The sequence below is a fragment of the Aulonocara stuartgranti genome (genome assembly GCF_965226115.1).
Source record: "Aulonocara stuartgranti genome assembly, chromosome: 20".
In the NCBI taxonomy this organism is placed as follows: Eukaryota; Metazoa; Chordata; class Actinopteri; order Cichliformes; family Cichlidae; genus Aulonocara; species Aulonocara stuartgranti.
This window is the reverse complement of record NC_138956.1, coordinates 34255367-34274637: the sequence shown is the minus strand read 5'-3', so window position 1 is coordinate 34274637 and position 19271 is coordinate 34255367. Positions and strand designations below refer to the sequence as shown.

Genomic DNA, 19271 nt, shown 5'->3' with positions numbered 1-19271 from the left:
AGCTCTTCATTCATATCTGCTCATATCTGCCTGCACACGTCCTGTTGTGAGGCATGTCAGGAGGGGGGGGGCGTGCTTAACATTTAAACTGTCTGCAGTGAAGCTGCAGAGGGACACAGATCACTGCTCTGTCTTCACTTACTAACATGCATGTGACACATACCGACATGTTCATCTGTCTGTGTATATAACAAGCTTTCCCCAATCAGCTGATTCTGGTCCAGCTTCAGTGTATCCATCCGTCATTATACAAGAAATCGTTCCAGCACATCAACCGCAGTCTTCAGTGTCAGTAGCAGTTCAGTGATGCTGCAGGAAGTGGACAGAACCAAGCTAGGAGTTTCCTCCTGCTCCCAGTCTTTGCACTAAGCTATGTTAAACACGCACAAGCTGTAATACTGACACCAACACTGTCTGCTGTGTAAAGCCTCATATCTGGAGGAACTATTCCTGTCCACGTTAAAGCCTGCAGGTAACATCAGCTGCTTCTCTTCTCCAGCCGCCACTGATCCTCGTGCTGATGGAGGAAATCAGCTGCAGGGGCCTCATTCACAACCGCGGCGAAGGCACAAAGTAAGGAAGGCCTAAACGAGGCACACACTGCTTCCCACGCTAAAATTAGAGACTGTTTAAAAACAATAATTAAAAAAAAACCTTGAGAGGAAAATGTGTGCACTAGTAAGGAAACTCAGACCCATGCAGACAAACATTTTAGACTTTACACTTCATTTGTACCTTGAAGGTCTTGCTGGTTCCTGGTATTAAAAAGGCCCTCAAACATTGCAGACAAGCATTTTAACTTTACACCTATCATCATTATTTGAGCCACTAGATGGCAGCGTCACTGGAACGTATGTGCGTTTGTGGTCTGAGACAGAACCATCACAGACGGTAAAAGCAGTAACTTTTCTTTTTTTATGAATTATAAATTCCACATTTACAAATGTTTGAGGAAAGTTTGTTTTTTGACAGACCTTTCACAGAAAAAGCACCAGATCAGCTACTCTGACCTCCTCTGTTCTCTTCGCTCCCTTTTTCATGCTTATTTGAATCCAACTTTACAGAAAAGAGAGGGGGGGGGATAGCGACCCTCAGCCACTCTTTCTCTGCCACGTTGTCTGTGGTTTCCCGTCTCGCTCGCTCACGCCAAACTTCAACACTTTGACTAATGAACAGGAGTGGTGACATGAACCTCGGAGACACACGAACAAACACTTTGTTCTCCTTTTGAAGCTCATTTCTTTGCCATGACTGGCAGATCAGGCCTGACGTATGTGATGTGTGAGCAAAGACGGCAGCCTGCTCAGTCTGAACTAAAAGCCTTGAATATTCTCAGACAAGTTACAGGTTTTAATCGGCCCCCAAAACCCCCGAAATGACCCAGAGAATAAACATAAAACTCAGGAATACAGAGGACTGGACATAAACAGAAGCTCTGGCAAAAGAACGAAAGGACTATGAATACAAGAAGAAGTGTTGGGTAACAACAGGAGAAGACAATCAGGTAATCAGACACAGGAAGTAAAACCAACACGGGACATGAAAGAAAACTAACCCTGAAAAGTAGGTTAGAAGCAACTCTAAACAGCAACAAGCATAAACTAGAACTGAAGCTTAATAAAAACTTCAGAACTAACAGTAGAACAGTAAATAACTCCTGAATAATAAATAAATCTAAAATCCAACAACTGAAGCTCAAAATGAATAAAATGATAAAGTAAAATCAGGAATCAAAAACCAAACCTAACCCAACGAGCCGAAGCCTAAAGCGCTGGAAGAGCAGGAGAGCTGCACGCAAATTAAAACATAATAATAGTGAACAGGTATACAACACTACAACACCACCACAAAAAACAACTTTGGTGGACTGCAGAGCGGAGTCGCGTTATCAGTCCATTAAATATGGCTCACATACACCAAAGTCTTCGAGCTCAACTTCATGATTCATTGGTCAGAAATGGACAAAAAGTCATAAAACTTAGAAACTATGATGGTTAAAAGTTTGTTTTGTATTGTGAACATTTCAATTCAATTTTATTTATTTCTACAGCGCCAAATCACAACAGTCACCTCAAGGCGCTTTATATTGTAAGGTAAACCCTACAATAATACATACAGAGAAAAGCCAACAATCATTAGACAGTACTGCATGAAGATGTAAAGTATCACATCATATTTGACCTCAGTTTTTCAGGGTTTTTTAGTAAAAAATAAATAAATAAAAAAATCACATTGATAATGCAGAGATCTGAGAAACTCCCAAAAGCTGATATCAAATATAATACAGTTTGCATTGCTTAGGCCAGCGGTCCCCAAACCCCGGGCCACGGACCGGTACCGGTCTGTTAGTCGTTTGGCTGCAAGAGTTGAGGCTCCGGTGTGAAATTTATGGTTTTCAGGGTTTTTAATCATGATTAAATCATTATTAAATCATGACTGGTGATGGCAGCTACATTGTAGCCACAGCCACCCTGACAGAGGTGAGGCAGCCGGACACTGGCGTCACCGGGCCCTCTGACCACCACCAGTAGGCAACGGGTGAAGTGTCTTGCCCAAGGACACAACGACCAAGACTGTCCAAGCCGGGGCTCGAACCGGCAACCTTCCAATTACAAGGCGAACTCCCAACTCTTGAGCCACGATCACAACATCTTTAAGGCCAGTCTGTGAAAATATTGTCTGACATATTCCGTGTTGGTTTGGGGACCGCTGGGTTAGATTACATTTTAAAAAAATATAACCCTATTCCATTAAAAGTATATACTGGCGTTAGCTGCACTGGCGGAGGGTTGCGCTCTCAGACTGCTTCTGGTTTGTGATGCGTTTGAGATGCGAATGATCATACAGGAAGTTGTGATGCGCAGGTCCAGAGTTTGAAGGGATAAGATGAGATGGAGATGACACTTTGCTGAAATCGTGTAATCTTTCCATGTCATCTTCAGCTGATCCAGTGATTTCCTCACTGATTACAGCTCCAAGTATTTTAACTGTCTCACAGTATCACTATCAGGAGGTCCATCATTGCGTCCAGTCCTCTTCTTGAAAGTTCTGCTGGGACCTAGCCGTCTTATTGCTGCCTCATACCCAGCATGCATTTCAACATTAAATAACCATCAGCTGGCGGTCTTCGTTAGATAGACGGTTAAAAGAATTTCGTTAAAAACTTAGAGTCAGTATCTGCTTGACGTACTTCTCGGATGTGTTTGTCTGTAGAAACATTTCCAGAAACAAAAACTTTGTGTTTGAGAACTCTTTCATGGTTTTCGTGACATCAAAGGAAGGTGATAGTTGTCACAGTCCACGCAACGAATTATTCTTTACATGTACATCAATGTCTGTGTACACTGTAACCAATGATCTGACAGAGATTTCTCACTTAGTAAGAGATGATTTGACCTTCTACGTGAAAACGTCAAACATCCTCCACGGTTCAGATTTCGCCACCACGCTGCGACCACCTTTCACAGACATAACGCTGCTGTTTCAACCGCGTTTGCAGTGACACACGTAAATTCATTTAGGAAAATAAAAGCGCAGCCACAACTCCAGATTGCAACAGCAGGTTTGTTTGATTCATGCAAGTTTCTGCAGATGTTGTGCTCTAAACATGAAGTATTCCCTCAGAGTGCAGCTGCTGCATCCCTTCACCACTGCTGGGAAAATCTCTCATGATCGTCTGACAGCAGAATGAGTCATTACTTTAGCAATGAGTTCCGCATTAGCTCTGCAACAGCTACTGCAGCAACTCTGGGACCCTAAACGGGGTTCATCAGACCGGATCTGGACCTGTGGGAACCCTTAGGATACTTCCCATCTTTGTGTGGACTCTCAGTCATCCCACTAAGCCTGAACCTGGCTTTAACCCCCCAAAGTCAGGCCTGAACTCTCAGGAGAGGCCCAGATTAAGGACTGGACCCCGTGTCCTCAGAGCGATACAGAAAACAGTTGACACGCCGAGCTGCTGTGGTTCTGTTCCCCTGATTGAATTATTCTACAAACAGCACCACATGACAGCTTTCAACCACTGAAGCTAAACGTGGAGGTGTCATGTGACCTGTCTGACCTCAGCTTCACCAGAGAGCGAGCGAGCGAGCGTCACATTTAATTAGATTGAGTCTAATGTAATGAACTATGTCTCTCTGACCTTCAGCCACAAACCTCTGGAATCCCAAAGACCTGAGCACGAACCACATGCTGCTTTGGTCGGTTGTTCATGGGCAAGTTTCATAAAGCAAACAATCAATAATACAATCAAATCAGCTCCCAGATAACGAGGCAGCAAAGCAAACACAGCCTGAGAGAGACCCCCTCTCTCAGGCTGTGCAGTCTGGGCACCAGAACGACCCGCCAGAGAGTGCAGAGCGGCTCACTGGATACGGATCGCTTTGCATAGTGTGGCAACAGTTGTATTTTAACCCAAAACATGATATTTCTCTAACCTAACCACGTGGGTTTAATGCCTAACTAGAGCTGGGCGATATGAGATTTTTTCATATCACGATATGTTTTTTTCATTTCAGGCGATAACGATATCTATCACGATATAAGCCAAATAACTATATTTGTAAGATTTAAATGTGCCGTTGCTCACAAGTAAAATGTGAAATAATCAGCAGCTTGTTTTTAAATATTTATTTCCCATAATAAGTTCAACAGGGTAGATGTACTTAAGGAACATGAGACTTTTTCAGATAAATAAAGGCAAATATTGCAAACTACACAAAAGGCAGCCGCTAAAGCGTTTAAGTTTCAAAATAGAACAAATGAAACAGACTAAATTGTCAATTCCACTTAGAAATAAAGTATTAATTCTAAAAATAAATCTTAGTTTGTTTTACAGAAGAACAGACAAAACTGACTAACTTTTGTCAATATCAAATAAACTGAGAACTAAAAGGAAATTCTCAATCTCTCCTTGTTGTATAGCTGAGCTTTTCAAACAGTTTTAACAGTTACTTTAGTCTGACAAAAGCCGAATGACGAATTAGCGCTTCCAGTCAGAGACTGAGGCTACGTCCACACGTACACGGGTATTTTTGAAAACGGAGATTTTCCGTTTTCGTTTTAAAAAATAATCCCGTCCACACATAAAGGCAGAAATGAAGGAAAACGCTGCTATGAACATGCCAAAGCAGCAGGTGGCGCTAGATTCCTAACCGTGCAGAAATGTTGGCCAATCAGAAGTCTAGAAGCCTCGGTGGGAAAAAGTAAACAAAGCTGGGGCATAGAAGCAGAACCGAGTCGTATGTGTGGACGGACAGTAACTGTGTGTATATGTAAGCATTTAAACACTGCAGAGAGTAGAATTAACAGTAACAGTATTGTAGAAATTCATTTCACCGAAACAATAACGTGGCGCACAGTGTGACGCATGCACCAGTTTACTGTATTTCCAGACTTGCTTTCGGCACAATTTACAGTGCACGCTACTCTGTTTTTTGTCAGACTTGAAATAGCCGAAATACCTTCACACTACGGAACTTCTATGGCTCTCCCGTTCGACAATCTCTCCGGCGTTGGAACCATCATCTGTTTTCTCTTCGGTCACGCTCGGTTGATTTTTCTAGTCGGCACACTCATTTCCTCCATTATGCACTGGCTCCATTACCCGCTGGCTGCTTCCCAAACAAACACGTGCGGCTTGGCACTTGTGCTGTACGTAACAAGTCACGCGACGTGACGCTGCGGCTGTGATTGGTTCGGCTCTGCGCTACTGAATTTGGATCGGCTGACCTTTTTTTTTTTTTTTTTTTTTTTAAGAGAACAAGAGCGGCGAGGTCTATCGCGATAGCTTAATTTCTCTATCGAGTAAAAGTTATATCGCGATACATATCGTTATCGTTCTATCGCCCAGCTCTATGCCTAACCCAGAATATTGTTAATCAGCTCATATCAGACCAGATACATGAAGATTCGTATGCAGAAACAGATTCTGTTGTGAGACTGTCCGAAAAACTTCACATGGTGCATGACAAGGAAAACACAGATAAGTATAAAATAAAAATACTGAACTATAAATGTTGCACCAGCTGCAGGACAGTATAACTGCACAGAATATAAGCTAGTTCCTGGACGCCTCCCACATGGAGGCTGGGGCAGACCCAGGACATGCTGGAGAGATTATGTCTCTCTGCTGGTTTGGGAATAACTCTGTGTCCCACCGGATGAGCTGGAAGAGGTGGCAGGGGTGAAGGAAGTCTGGGCTTCCCCATTAGACTGCTGCCCGTACCCGGATAAATGGCAGAAAATAGATGGATGGATGGATGGATGATCTACAACATATGATGGATATTTAATTGTGACGGCTTTCAGAGTGTGCTGCTTTATGTTTAAAAATAAAAGCAAACTGTCATACTTTTGCTGCTCAGAGATTAGAGCTTTTATGTTTCTGTTTGTTTAAAACAGACGAGCAGAAAAATGAAAGTAGAGGCAGGACATGGAGCTGCAGAGACCAGCCGCAGCATCGCACCAATCACCACCATGACTGTAACTTTCACTGCGGGCAGCAGCGATGAAGGTTAAATAAACTCATCCTGCTTTCAGTGGCCATTCAGTGAGTCTCTACAGCCATGGCTCAAGTTTAAATGACAAAGAGACAAACACTCAGGCTTCTGACGGCAGACCTGTGTGATGTCACAGAGATGACATATACCTAATATGGTCATCTCAGGAGCAGAAGCCCCACCAAACACTAAGGACGCCGTGGTAATTTAGCGCTTTGTGAATCACCTTGTTGGTGCAAAAATATTATTTTGTGCCTCTCAGATGTGTTATCTTTGGAGTTTTTTTAATAAATGTAACTAAAGAAATGCAAACAAACTGTGTTCTTGTGACAGGCAGAGAAAAATATTTCAAAAATTTCCAGAATTTGGTGTAATGTGCTGGAGCCAGACCCTGAACTTCAACAGGTAACAAACTGATGAGGAGTCAGTCTGCAGAGTCCGTTTGTACCTGTTAATGTTTCTACAGGAGAATCACCATGGCGATCTCATCTAAGTTTCTTTGTGAAGGTTTTCATCTTTGCTTTGCGTTCATACCTAAATACTAAGAGGAAGCGCTTATGCGTGTCCTTATTAGGACACGTGACGGCAGCCAAAGGTTTATATTGTTAAGTGCTGATTATGACGCAATTCAGGTCATTTTACGGAGAAACTGGAAAGTAATGTAACAAATTACTTTCCCCAGTGAGTAATTAAAGTACTGCATTACTTTTAAGAAAAGTAATAAGTAATGTATAATGGCTTGAGTAATGATCCCAACAATGCTGATGTGTAGACACATCACTGGTTCGTCCATTGAGTTGGTGACTTTTTATGCTTGAATGAGTCACAGGTCAGTGTTAAGTGGTTCCACAAACAAACAGCCTCTGAAACTGGTCAGGTACAAGGATCCGACTGCAAATAACTGAGAAAGTCCAAAGGAAAAAGTTTTAAATACTTTCAGAAAGCCTGGAGAAGTACTGTTCAGAACCACTTTTTTTAAACTACAAGGAAGAAATTTTGGCTCACTGGAAGCAAAATGTGAAGAAATGAGGCCGACGCAAGACTTCTGCACAGCACTTTAAAAATTCCAGATATTTTATCTTCTCGGAACCAGCTGCTGACACCATCCCTATAAAAATGTGCAATTTCTGCTGAGTTAAAGGCACTTTTTGTAATTACCCTCTGCAGAATGCGTCAAATAAGATTAACCTCCAGGGGGCAGCATTTTACCAGATGTGTTTACAGATGTGTTGTTTTTTTCCCCCCCTTCTATTCTTTTGACATTTCTTTTTACTTTTTCCTCCATTTCCTTAAGAGGCTTTGGCATTTCCCACGCTGCCACTTTAAACAATGTTTATGATGACTCACCTGTAAAGGTTACGGTGAATCGCTGCACCATCTTGTGGTACAGTCTGGCATTACATGAAAGTACAGCCCAGCCCTAGTTTAACTTCAGCTCATTGCTCAATAACACAACATGCAGACAGAGCTGTGGTTAAATCTGGAAGCTTTCAAACATTTTAAAAACACATACATTCACAGTAAGTGCCTTTAAACAAATACACAAAAGCTGCAGTGCACTCACCTGTCCTGCAGGTGGCGCTGCGGCTGCCATGTGGTGGCGTGTTGAGGTGGTAGGAGAACCTCATGGTGCTGAACTGACTGGAGAAGGAGGGAGCAGGAGGAGCAGGGAGGCTGAGCAGAGTGCTGCGAGGTCGGTTCAGCTGCATGCCTGCACAGGTACGTCACTGCACACCTGTACGCAGGTCAGGGTTTATTCAGTTCATTCTCCACTCATGAGATTTTTCCTTCTCTTTTCTCTTTTTATTTTAAAATATGAGTGTTTGTTTTTGAATCAGTCACTTTCTGCTTGTTCAGAGTCAGTTTTGCTCTCAGAGAAATCCACACAGGCGCACTCGGCATCGGTTATCTGCTTCACTCTTTTCTCCATTCAGGAAAATGAACTTCAGCTGCGACTCTCTGGTGGTTCACTCTCTGGCTGAAGCCATGTGGAGGTCAAAAATGTCTCACCCTCCTTCATCCTCCCCCTCTCGCTCCCATCTTTTCCTCTTTGTCACTCTTTCAGGAATCTAAACGTTACCAGTCTCCGTGCCTCCATCTCCACGTCACGTATCCGCAGAAACAATCAGAGGAATCCGGCTGATGTGGTTTTCAGATTAAAAACCTTCCCCGGGTGTGCCGACTGAGGGTTTCTGTCAGTCCAGCTCCTCCGAGATAAAGCTGAGGAACAACTTTTGAGGATCCAGAAACCTGAAATCAAACACGTCTGTAGGAGCTTTAGAGCAGAATGTGCAGACTCAGCTCTCCTCCTGCTCGAGTGCCTCCACTTTTTCTGATTTCTGCTCCTCCTGCTGCTTCGGTTTGACTCCCTCTGAAGACTTTTTGCTCTTTCTCTTCAGCGTCAGTTTGTCCAAACAGACAGACAGACAGACTGGCTGTCGGTTGGCCGTCTCTCGGCAGCTCCAGGCTTTTGTGTGAAAGTCTGATCTGAGCTGCAGACCGACACCACAACTCCTCCTCCTCCTCCTCCGTCCAGACATCTGATCCCAGAGCAGCTCCCCTCCTCCCTCTCTCCTCTCCCTGTGGTCTGGTTCTCATTTTCTCTGTTTTCTGAGGCTGAAATTTGAAGCAAAAGGAAAACTTTGGAGAAAAATTCCAGCAGGATATTTTAAATTTTTCCCCTTTACCAACACCAGAGTCTGAGCTCCACTTACTCTCCACCACTCATGACTCTGCTTTTTCTCTTTCTAACAGAAGCACAGATTCAAGTTTCAGGATGATGTGAGCAGCAGCTTTCAACCACCAGGGGGCTCCAACCCTTCATTCCACATGTCCCTGCTGCGCTCGGAGCCTCAGTCTGAGATCGTAACAAAGGTCACATTTCAGTGGTTTTAAGATCCGTCCACAGACGGGAGCAGACTCCCAACATGTCAAAACATTTTCTTCAGGCAGAGCAAAGATCTGCTGCCACCTGGTGGGACATGCTGACATATTTAAATATCCTGCTTATTATTTTGCTTGATCAGCTTTCCGCAGCATATGCTGCTCTGGCCTCTTTTCTCATGCTCCGTCTGAAAGCCTCTGTTTTAGCTCCCGTCACTTGAAAGGACTGAATCTGGTCTTTTTGGACTCTTAACTGGGAACTTGAAGCTTTAAGTGCTTTTTACCCATCATGCACACACATGGGTTTCATCATCAGTGTCGTGCATGTGGAGTCAAACCACTGACCATCTCCATGAAAATTGCCAGAAGAAAGTGGATCACCCTATGATGTCCATTCATTCTAAACTATGCCCGGGTAATGTCAGGGGTTCTCTTGTGTGACCAACAGTAGCTGTTACTGTGTCTCTGTATGGATGCTGGTGCAGCGTGTGAATGACACACAGCCAGGACACACTGAAGAGATCATCTCTTGGCTGGTTTGGTATTACCAGATGAAAATTGCTTCTGTTTCTGCCGGTTTACCATGTTGGCTAAGGTACTGCACTCCACACCAAGTGTTTTTTTACTGTTATGAGTGCAGTATCACAAAGCTGTGGATTTCCCTCTCATCTACCTTAGAGACTAGATGAGGAGCTCGTTCAGGAGAGGAAGAGTAGAGCTGCCAGCAGCCAGATGAGGTGGTTTGAGAATCCTCCGAGGCGCCACCCAGGTGAGGTATTCCAGACATGTCCTAATGGGGATCGGGGGGTGAGGTGTCTCTGTTGCGGACCCAGGACGCGCTGAGAGATTAGATCTCTCGGCTGCCTTGTGAACACCTCACTGTCCCCTCAGACGAGCTGGAGGAGACGGCTGGGAGGAGCGAGGTCTCGGCTCCTCAGCTTAGACTGTTGCTCCTGCAACTGTAGCCATACTTGACAGTTTGGATGCACTTAAGCACTCAGAGCGGTGAATACAAGTAACAAAGTATGTGATTTGGGACACAACATGTGAGTTTATCAAAACTCTGAAGTTCAACACAACCTTCGTACCAGAAACTACCTTTGCCAATTTTTTACATGCACTAAAACAAAAAACAAAAAACAACGTGTGTGCCGTAAACTCCAATCAGCTTCATCTCAGAAAACATTTCAAAAACAGACATTTTACATCTCATCACTTTGAGATGTTTTTTTGTTTTAAATCTAAAAACATTTTATTTAAATTTACGAAAACAGACAAAAACAAAAAAATAAGTAAAATTATGTTTCCAGTAGAAAAATGAGAACATAAATGATGAGTCAGTGAATGTCCGACCTTCTGCTCCTCAGGCTGTAACGAGGCTGAACATCAGGGTGGTGATGAAGAGGAGGACGGACAGGAGAAGAGACGCGAGAGCAGAGGTCAGCATCACAACAAGGAGGGAAATCATGTTTCTAATGTTTACATCACACAATATTCCTAAAATGTCCAAAAACAAAATGTTTTTCCAAAGAAAATGTAAAAACACTAAACATCAAAAAATGAATAAGAATAGTCAAATCAGGCCCACAGAACGTGAACATAATATTCTGATAGTTGATGTCATGTTTAAGAGAAAATAAAACGCGACATAAACTCTGGTTTCTAATCGATCAGATTCACAGCTCGTCGATATTTCCCAGTCCGTGTTTGCCTCTGTGAGTTTCCGGGTTTACAGAATCAATATTTAGCTTTGAAGAATTTTGGTTGTTTAACCCTACAGATCAATACTCGATAATCAGCCCTCCCTACCTGTTTGTCCTCCACCAGGATGCTGTACACCAGCGGGGAGGAGGGGGGAGACCGAGGACGGCGAGAGGATGAGCGACGAGGACGCCTGCCTGGACTCTGACGCACTGAGGCGTTGTGGGAACCGTTCCTGAGGGTGGAGTTGGCTGATGAGGCGTTCTCGGTGCTGCTGAGGATGCTGTCGCTGCTCCAACCTGCAGCACAAAAAGACGTAGAAGAAGAAACCATGTGGACAGCTGTGCCACATCTGCATCTCGCTAATTAAACTCAAACTGTTTAAGTTTGAAGCTAATTGACTAAACTAACTCTTTAATTATAGATTATTGAGATGTCACAGCTGACATACGTAACACCAAAAGCAGTTACGATAAACTCAGCTTAAACTGACTCTAGGTTCACTTTCACACAGACTTCAATACAACTTTTGAGTTATTTCGCCCCCTGCTGGTCATCAAGAAGGATGGTTTTAGGCACATCCACACCCGCATCACTGTTTTAGACACAGAAGCTTCAACACCAAAGAGCCACAACAGCCACAGCGCAACTTCAAACAGCTAATAAATCGAGTAGTTTTGTTCTTGATATAAACAGAAGACAGAGTCAGTGGTGCAGAGATAACAACTTTCTCCTGAACACCTCCCAGGCAAAAGAGCTGATCATCGACTTCAGGATGAAATAAATCAATAATTAAGCCTTTAATAACGAGCAGGAACTCCGTGGAGAGGGTCACAGACTTCCAGTTTCTGGGAGTTTAGATCAAGGACGACCTGAGCTGGGCCAGAAACACCACAGAGCTGTTTAAGAAGGCATCGCAGAGACGCTACATCTTCCAGAGGCCGAGAGATTTAAAACATACTGTTCTGTGTGTGCTTTTCCCGTGGGACAGAAAAAGGGACATCATTGACACTGGACGTCCTCTCGCTACTCTGGAGGAACCTGCGTAGTTACTGCTGTCGGAAAAACACAAATTCAACATAATAACATGATAAAGGATCAATCTCACTGTTAGCATCAGACAGTGTTGAAGTGTCCTCATGAATGTGCTCTTTGCACTAAACGAGTTGTGTAATTTGGGAGAATGGAGAAAGATAGTTTGTCTCCTTTGTCTTTATCTCTTATATAGTTTAATATCATTTATACACCATTTTTATTATTGCTGCGAGTGATCATTGCGCTCCTGATTGCACTTAATTTCACTGTACACGTTACAGTGACACTAGAGTTATTTTATTCTTTTGTTGCATCAGTATTTGCAAACCAGAAGGATTGCAGAGGAGCTTAAATGGCACACTTTATGTGACGTCTGCCAGCTGGATGTGTATCAGCTGAGCCTGAACCAATGCTACAATGGCCAAGAACAAAGTCGGAACTTATTAACCATTTTCCTTCCTCTGTGAGTGTGCAGACTGCAAATCCAACTGCAATCAGATTCAGTCCTGACACAACACAGACAAAGACAACTTTCTCGCCCTTTGGCAGATGGATGGATGGATGGATGGATGGATGGATGGATGGATGGATCAACAACTACTGACCGAAGTGCGAGAGGTTCGATGGGTCTGAGCCACCGGTGGTGGGATATATGTCCTCCCTGTCTTCCTCTTCTCTTCTTTCCTCCTTCCTCCTCAGCATCTCCTCTCTTCTTCTGCTCTCTGATCTCATCTGGAAAACACGACACAGCTGATCTGGAACCAGTGGAACGGACTCAGAGCGTAACCTCTCCTCTGCTAGCAGGCGTGTACACCTGAACTGTCTCCTGATGTTCTCACCTTCACAGGAAGCTGATCGTCCTCTGCCGTCCTCCGTCGCTCCCCTAAACTCTCTGCAGACAAAGTTTTCTCTTCAGTAAATTATCTGCGCCAATCAAACTCACTGGAATCTATGAAAACCTCCAACCAGTTGAAGACATCCACTGTGACACCACCAACAGCTAATCGAGCACCACCATGTTGGCTTTTTTGGATCTCAACGTCCCGTTATGCATTCATAAAGAAATCACAGAAATAACCTGGGTGGCCTTCATAGTGCCTACTTCCATCTTTTGTATACAGTCTACAGTTTTCCCAAGTGTCTGCCTGCTGGCTGAACTCACCTGCATGCTGCAGCGCCTCCTGCAGGCTCCTCTGAGTCTCTCTGAGCTGCTGCAGCACCTGCAGACTCTGCTGCACCGGGTCCCTGTAGCGCACACACACCACCAGCAGAACACACACTCCAACACACACCATGAATCGCCTCAACGCACTCACGTACACAGTGAGCAGCTCCTGAACGCAGGAAAGAGTGATGAATGTGTGCATCATGTCAAAGGTTAAAGCATCAGGTGAAGCTCAGGTGAGCATACTGACCATGTGTTGGTGCTCAGGATTATCAGAGCTCAGCACAAACTGGTAGATCTTTCTCTCCAGGTAGAAATTCAAACATACTAAACTCAACAACACCAACCTAAACACACACACACACACACACACACACACACACACACACACACACTATCAGTTACACGTTAAAACCCAGCTCTGTGCAAAGGCGGGGAAGGGCGGTGGCGTTACCTGGCTCTGGAGGAGCGTGGGGTGGAGGTGATGAGGAAGGAGGTGCAGAGGGCAGCGGCGTTGTAGCAGCAGGAGCTCAGGCTGTGAGTCTCCATCAGAAGGAAACTCTGCAAAAAGGAAACTCTGTTGAAGAGTTCGGACAGCGCCACCTGCTGCTCCCTCGAGGTGCTGCTGAGCTCTGAGAACACCGACCGCAGACCTGAGCAGGGGACAGGTGGAGAGAGGCGGAGGAAGTGAGTCTTTCAGGTGCTTGAAACATTTCGAAGAGGTGTCTGTGTGTCTCAGGCCATCAGTGTGCGTTTACCCCGTGTTGAGTCTCTGAGTGTGACTCTGAGCTCCTCGCCATTGGACAGGATCGCCTTCTGCGCCTGCAAGGCAGCACTCTGGGCCTCGATCAGGTCCTCAGCCATCAGCCTGGTGGACTGAAGCTGCTCGGCTACACCTGCCGAGCTCTCAGTCAGCCTGACACACACGCACACACATCTGTTACACACACACATGCACTTCCTCACCTCAGCATGATGTCATCTGTGCTTGCTCACCTGTAAATGGTGTTTTCTGCTTGGCGCTGCCAGGCCTCAGACTGCAGGAAGTGGCACATGGAGTGAGTGTGTGTGAAGAACTCTGTGTAGCTGTTAAACGCCACTGTGTCCATGCCAGCTGTACATCTGCTGACCTCTGACCCCTCAGGGCATGCTGGGAAATCCCTGCCTGAGCTGACAGATGGACAGACACAGGTTATGGTTAAACTGAAGTATCTGCGAGGCAGCCATGATGACAGCTGGTTTAAACCTGTAAGGAAAGGTGACTCGATGCCTCCTACATTACTTCCTTTAGCAGAGGATACAATGGACTATCTTTTATCAGAGGAAAGGAGATGATGCCATCTGACAAACTGAAACTTTGAGTCCAAACTGATCATTCATGAAAGACTCATCACCTGTGAAGCACTTTGATGTCTGATGTTATAGAAGATCAAAATAAAGACAAGGGGGTATACTTTTTGAAGTGGTTGTGGCCTTTGGGGCACAGACGTCTCTGATTTCTTTATAAAAGGAAAAAGTTTACCTCTTAACATCTGCCAGGTCATTGGTAACACACCCACGGTTTGAGCAAACTGATGCCTCAGCTTTAAATGATAGTGGTGGTTGGGTTAGTCACTGAGGTGAGGTTTAGGTTTAGGCTTCCACCTTAAAACAATTTGAAGTAGCGAGTGAACCCAGGAACCCCAAACTAAAGATCCAAACATATCAAAGTACATATGTACTCCCCCTTTACAGAGAAATTTAGCCTGTTGGGAAGAAATAAAAATTTAGGATATTTACAGATTTAGAATATTTAAAAGCGGTTCTGGGATTTCCCTCGTTTTTTTTTCTTCCAGCTGTACTGCAGCTCTTGAATCGGCCACATGATGGAAGTAAACGAATGCGAATAGGAGATACAAACCCAGAAAATAGCAGAGTGCTACAAACACCAGCTGCTTCTTTTAAATGCAATCTAATCAAAAATATGATTTTGATCGGGATTATTTAATAAAGGCTCGCAGTGCAGGACAGCAGCGCGAGGAAACACCTGTTTTTCCAGTTGTTACCTGCTCAGGTGACAGTGGGTGAACCGCAGCGCGATCAAGCTCTGGCTCTCCGACGTCAAGTCCCTGCAGCTCGCGTCCAGGTGCTCCAGAGCTCGCGCCCAACACTCTCCGTACCGGGACTGAGCCGCGAGGGTGCGCACGCGCCGCAGCTCCATCCTGCCGCGCTCAGAATCCGGAGCCGAGGAGGAAGAGGAGTGTCCGGGACCGGCGGAGAGTCCGAGCAGAACCGAACCACTCAGCAGCAGCAGCAGCATGTCAGCACGAGCTGCCATCCTCACCTGTCTGCAGGTCGACCATCAGCCAATAAGAGAGCGGGGTTTTTACCCGCATGGAGGTTAACGGGAGGTCACGAGATGTGAGTTTTCTGATCAGTTTACCTTTGATCCAAACAGACGAAGCCCTTTATTTATTTTGAGTACACTTTGTGAGAGTTTGTGTTGTTGGTACACAACTTATTTAAACTTTAACAATGAGACTCTTGTACTCTGAAACTCACCCACAACACCATCACGTCATCATGGGTTCGATTTTAGCCCTCAACCTGAAAGCATTGGACTTTTGTTATCACCCCTCTGGCCTGGTGGTGTGGACATCCAACTGCGTGAAGCAGAAATATTGTCCTTAAGGCAGGGGCGTATGCCGTGGGACGGGTTGGGGACCGAGAATAGGTAAACGCCGCTCCCTCCACAGGAATTCAGAATATTTGATAAAAAATTCCCATCTGGGAAGCAAAACTTTATCATGGTGGACAAGTTTGCAATCGTTTCTCTGTTTGGCGTCTTCCAAGGTAAACTGGTTCTGTGTGTGGTTCAAAAGACCCTCTATGAAGAAAAAGCTGGACCACTTCGCCCTGCCCGGTTAGGGTTACTGAGGACCCCCCCAATTACTAATTAATTGATGTCTATATTACTTTAATGTTGTAGCTGAAATAATAATAATAATACATTTTATTTAAAGTTAGCTTTCAAAACACCCAAGGACACTGCACAGAGCAAATAAGACAGGCATAAAAACAGGAAATAAACACAATAATAAAATAAAGTTTAAGAGCATGGAGAAGTTATATAGAGTAGGCATCTTGAACAGGTGGGTTTTGAGGGTGGACTTAAAAAGAGGGAATGAAGGGATGTTTCCGAGGTCAGGGGGCAGAGCGACTAAAAGCCCTGCCCCCCATGGTAGTAAGACGAAAAGAAGGAACAGAAAGAAGACAAGACGAGGAGGATCTGAGGCACCGGGATGGGATGGAGATCTGTACCAAATCAGAAAGGTATGGTGGGGAGAGAGAATGAATGGCCTTAAATGTATAAAGAAGTATTTTAAAATTAATGTAAAGTTTAACTGGGAGCCATAGGGGGTAGGGGTGATGCGGTGGTAGAGGGAGTCCTAGTAATAATACGGGCAGCAGAGTTATGGACACGTTGAAGCTTATTGATGGATTTTTGTGGCAGGCCAAATAAGAGTGAGTTACATGGACGAGAATGACAGCGGCATGCTGAGTGAGGAAGGAGCGGAGGCGATTGATGTAACAGAGTTGCAAATATGCTGAGCGAGTGACATCATTGATGTGCGAGTCAAAGGATAATGTACTGTCAAGAATGACGCCAAACAGATTGAAACTGACGAGTTATTGATAGTAACAGAAAAACAGTTGGATAGCGATAATTTGGAGTCAACCAGGAGAAGTTCTGATTTGTGACTACTTTGAGTAAAATGAAATGATTTGATTATTCACACTGCTCTGTAGCTTTATGTATAATATTACTGCACCATAGATAGAGATTATTATTATATTTTATTATCTCCAATATCTACAAAATAAAAATAAATGGTATGGCGCATGAGGAGCTGTGCTGTCGTGGCAGCGCTTGCTTGGTAAGGTCTCTCAAGGTCAGTCTGATGGTGATTTAAGCAAACTTATTAAGAAAAAGTCCAAGACCTCAGCCTGGAGCCATGGGTGCCGTCCAGGTTCTGCCCAAAAGAGTCCCATTGGGACATGACCACTGTGCCACCGACCCCATTCTGGCTACACTTCTGCTTACAGTTTGTGTTCAAACTCATGTTTTTGCTCTTGGACTCTACTGGAGCAGCTTTTCATGATCCAAAGTTTTAAAAAGGTCCTTATTTATGTTTATTTTCTGGGCTGTGATGCAGTAAATTGGTCTCCTGTCCCTTTAAGATAACTTTACTCTGTTTGGCTGCCACTCACAAACAGAAGGTCTGCACAGCAGGTGGGTGGGGCTTCTCCGATCTCTTTATCATGTATACAAGAATAGGAAACAAAAACTGTGTTTAGAGCAGTCTGAAGGTTACTTGTAAATACACTAATCTCGTTCTTTTAAATTTTGGTCACGAGTAATGTCGACGTCCAGCATCGCAATAATAAGAAGGAACTTGTGGAGAGAAACCTGAGAGTCATAAGTAACTGGACATGAAATTACATGTTTATTGGGGAGCTGTGAGCTATTAGAGCTCAATCCTCAGAGAGCGTCACTCAGTATGAGGAGGACAGACGAGGGCAATCATGACTCAAGCATGACTCCGGTGACGGAGGAAGTCCCCAGATGACAAAAAGCCAGAACATCACAGAAATTAGGGAAAGTCCAAGATTGCAAAATCGCTGCACATGCCCAGGCAAGCTTACTCAAAGTAGTCAGAAAATGATGTGGTTGATGCTCACTTATGCACTATTTTACTGTTTGCTGACTGAACTGGAGACATTTAAAAACAAACAAGACAGAAAGAATGAGAGTTAAACCAGTCGCTCTAACCTCGAAATGAAAACATCTACAGTAGTTAAACTGAAATCACACCTCAGATATTTAAAGGTTAATTTTCTGTATAAGTATTAATTAAATGCTTCGGGAGTTTATAAGTAGTTTTATTCGAACCCTCGTAGTTTTATAAGCATATTTTATATTTCTTTAAAGTAACTAAAAACTTTTAATAAACTCGAATCTCGGCTGTCTTTATCTCAGGTCACTCCTATGTATGACAGAGAAGCTGTTTTTGATTTAGACGGCCCTCAATCGACACAGGTCAAAGGTCAGATGACAGAGGAGATCTTGCTCTTTAGGCTGAAAAAGCCAGGGCTTTTGCTCCCTGAACTTTGTCTCTCAGGTTGCACAGTGTGACATCACAGACTGTGCAAACAGCCGAATCTAACGAGGCGTGATGTCAGCAGGTGGTCTGAATCCGGGCTCGCAGCTCTGCTCGGTCACTCTTACCTTCCAGGTGAAGACTGCGACATCTCAAACATCAGAAGCTCGTCTTCTCTACAAACATAGACTGCTCCACACGTGGCTCCTTTTAGCTGCTGCTGTGCAGCAATAAAACTAAATGTTTAGGTTTATGTTCTATAATCTAACGGTCCAAGTGTTTGTTTTACACAGCTGTGAAGGCCCCGTTAATGCTGAATGACATGTAAAAGTTTCAGAGCAGGGGGGTCAGAAATACAACCAAAGAGCCGGCTGAAGGAAGCGTTGAGTTACAGGTTGCTCCAACCCAGGACTCTGAATTATTGTTACTTTCACAGCTTTTTGTTTTGTGGTTGTCCTCATTGGGATTTTTAATCACGTTTTGTAAATACATGGTTAATTCATTTTTAAAAACTTACTTCTTTAAACTGAAATACATAAATAAATGTTTTTTAAATAGCTTATTGAGCAGCATTATTACTAGTGTAGTGGAAGTAGTCTGGGTGCTTTGCAGCGTTATGAAGCAAACAGTACAAGAAAGGAAGTCCTTCACTGGTGAGCAGCTAAAACCCAAAATCGAGTAAGAAGATTGTTGCAACACAAGGTGAAGGCATCAAATTCAAAATAAGCTGTTACCAGATTTCTCAGGTTTAACATGTGATATGTCCTGTATGTGCTCTTTGGAGTGATAGGATAATCGACACTCCTGCAAGAGCCACTGTGAAGATGAGGATGTTTCAGCCAT

The 19271-nt window shown here is 44.1% G+C and overlaps 2 protein-coding genes and 1 long non-coding RNA gene across 3 annotated transcripts in view; 1 reads left to right on the top strand and 2 right to left on the bottom strand.

The window, feature by feature from the left end:
- Positions 1-8571, bottom strand: part of fgd1 (FYVE, RhoGEF and PH domain containing 1) — a 43192-nt gene extending 34621 nt beyond the window's left edge. Inside the window, exon 1 of the mRNA XM_082519560.1 lies at positions 8068-8571. Within this exon, the coding sequence (XP_082375686.1) occupies positions 8068-8212 (145 nt within the window). The 5' untranslated portion in view covers positions 8213-8571. The remainder of the gene's footprint in view (positions 1-8067) is intronic.
- Positions 1103-11303, top strand: LOC309697570. The gene is made up of 3 exons (XR_014273856.1): positions 1103-5276; positions 10754-10825; positions 11214-11303. It is a non-coding gene; the product is annotated as an uncharacterized lncRNA (long non-coding RNA).
- Positions 10620-15915, bottom strand: LOC309697567 (uncharacterized protein). Its single transcript, XM_082519563.1, has 11 exons — positions 15829-15915; positions 15333-15709; positions 14284-14457; positions 14046-14203; positions 13742-13940; positions 13538-13634; positions 13285-13456; positions 12962-13014; positions 12728-12854; positions 11196-11386; positions 10620-10765 (listed from the first exon to the last, which is right to left on the bottom strand). The coding sequence occupies exons 2-11, from the start codon at positions 15602-15604 to the stop codon at positions 10724-10726; spliced, it is 1485 nt and encodes a 494-aa protein (XP_082375689.1). The 5' UTR covers positions 15605-15709; positions 15829-15915; the 3' UTR covers positions 10620-10723.
- Between the last annotated feature and the right edge of the window lie 3356 nt (positions 15916-19271).

Bases quoted from the DNA above. Each gene is read 5' to 3' on its own strand.
- LOC309697567 (XM_082519563.1), bottom strand. From the start codon at position 15,604: ATGGCAGCTCGTGCTGACATGCTGCTGCTGCTGCTGAGTGGTTCGGTT. The intron at 13,015-13,284 runs GTGAGTTCAGCC...CTTTGTCTGCAG, and splicing joins GGAGGCGCTGCAGCATGCAG to AGAGTTTAGGGGAGCGACGG. The intron at 12,855-12,961 runs GTGAGAACATCA...CGTGTTTTCCAG, and splicing joins ACGATCAGCTTCCTGTGAAG to ATGAGATCAGAGAGCAGAAG.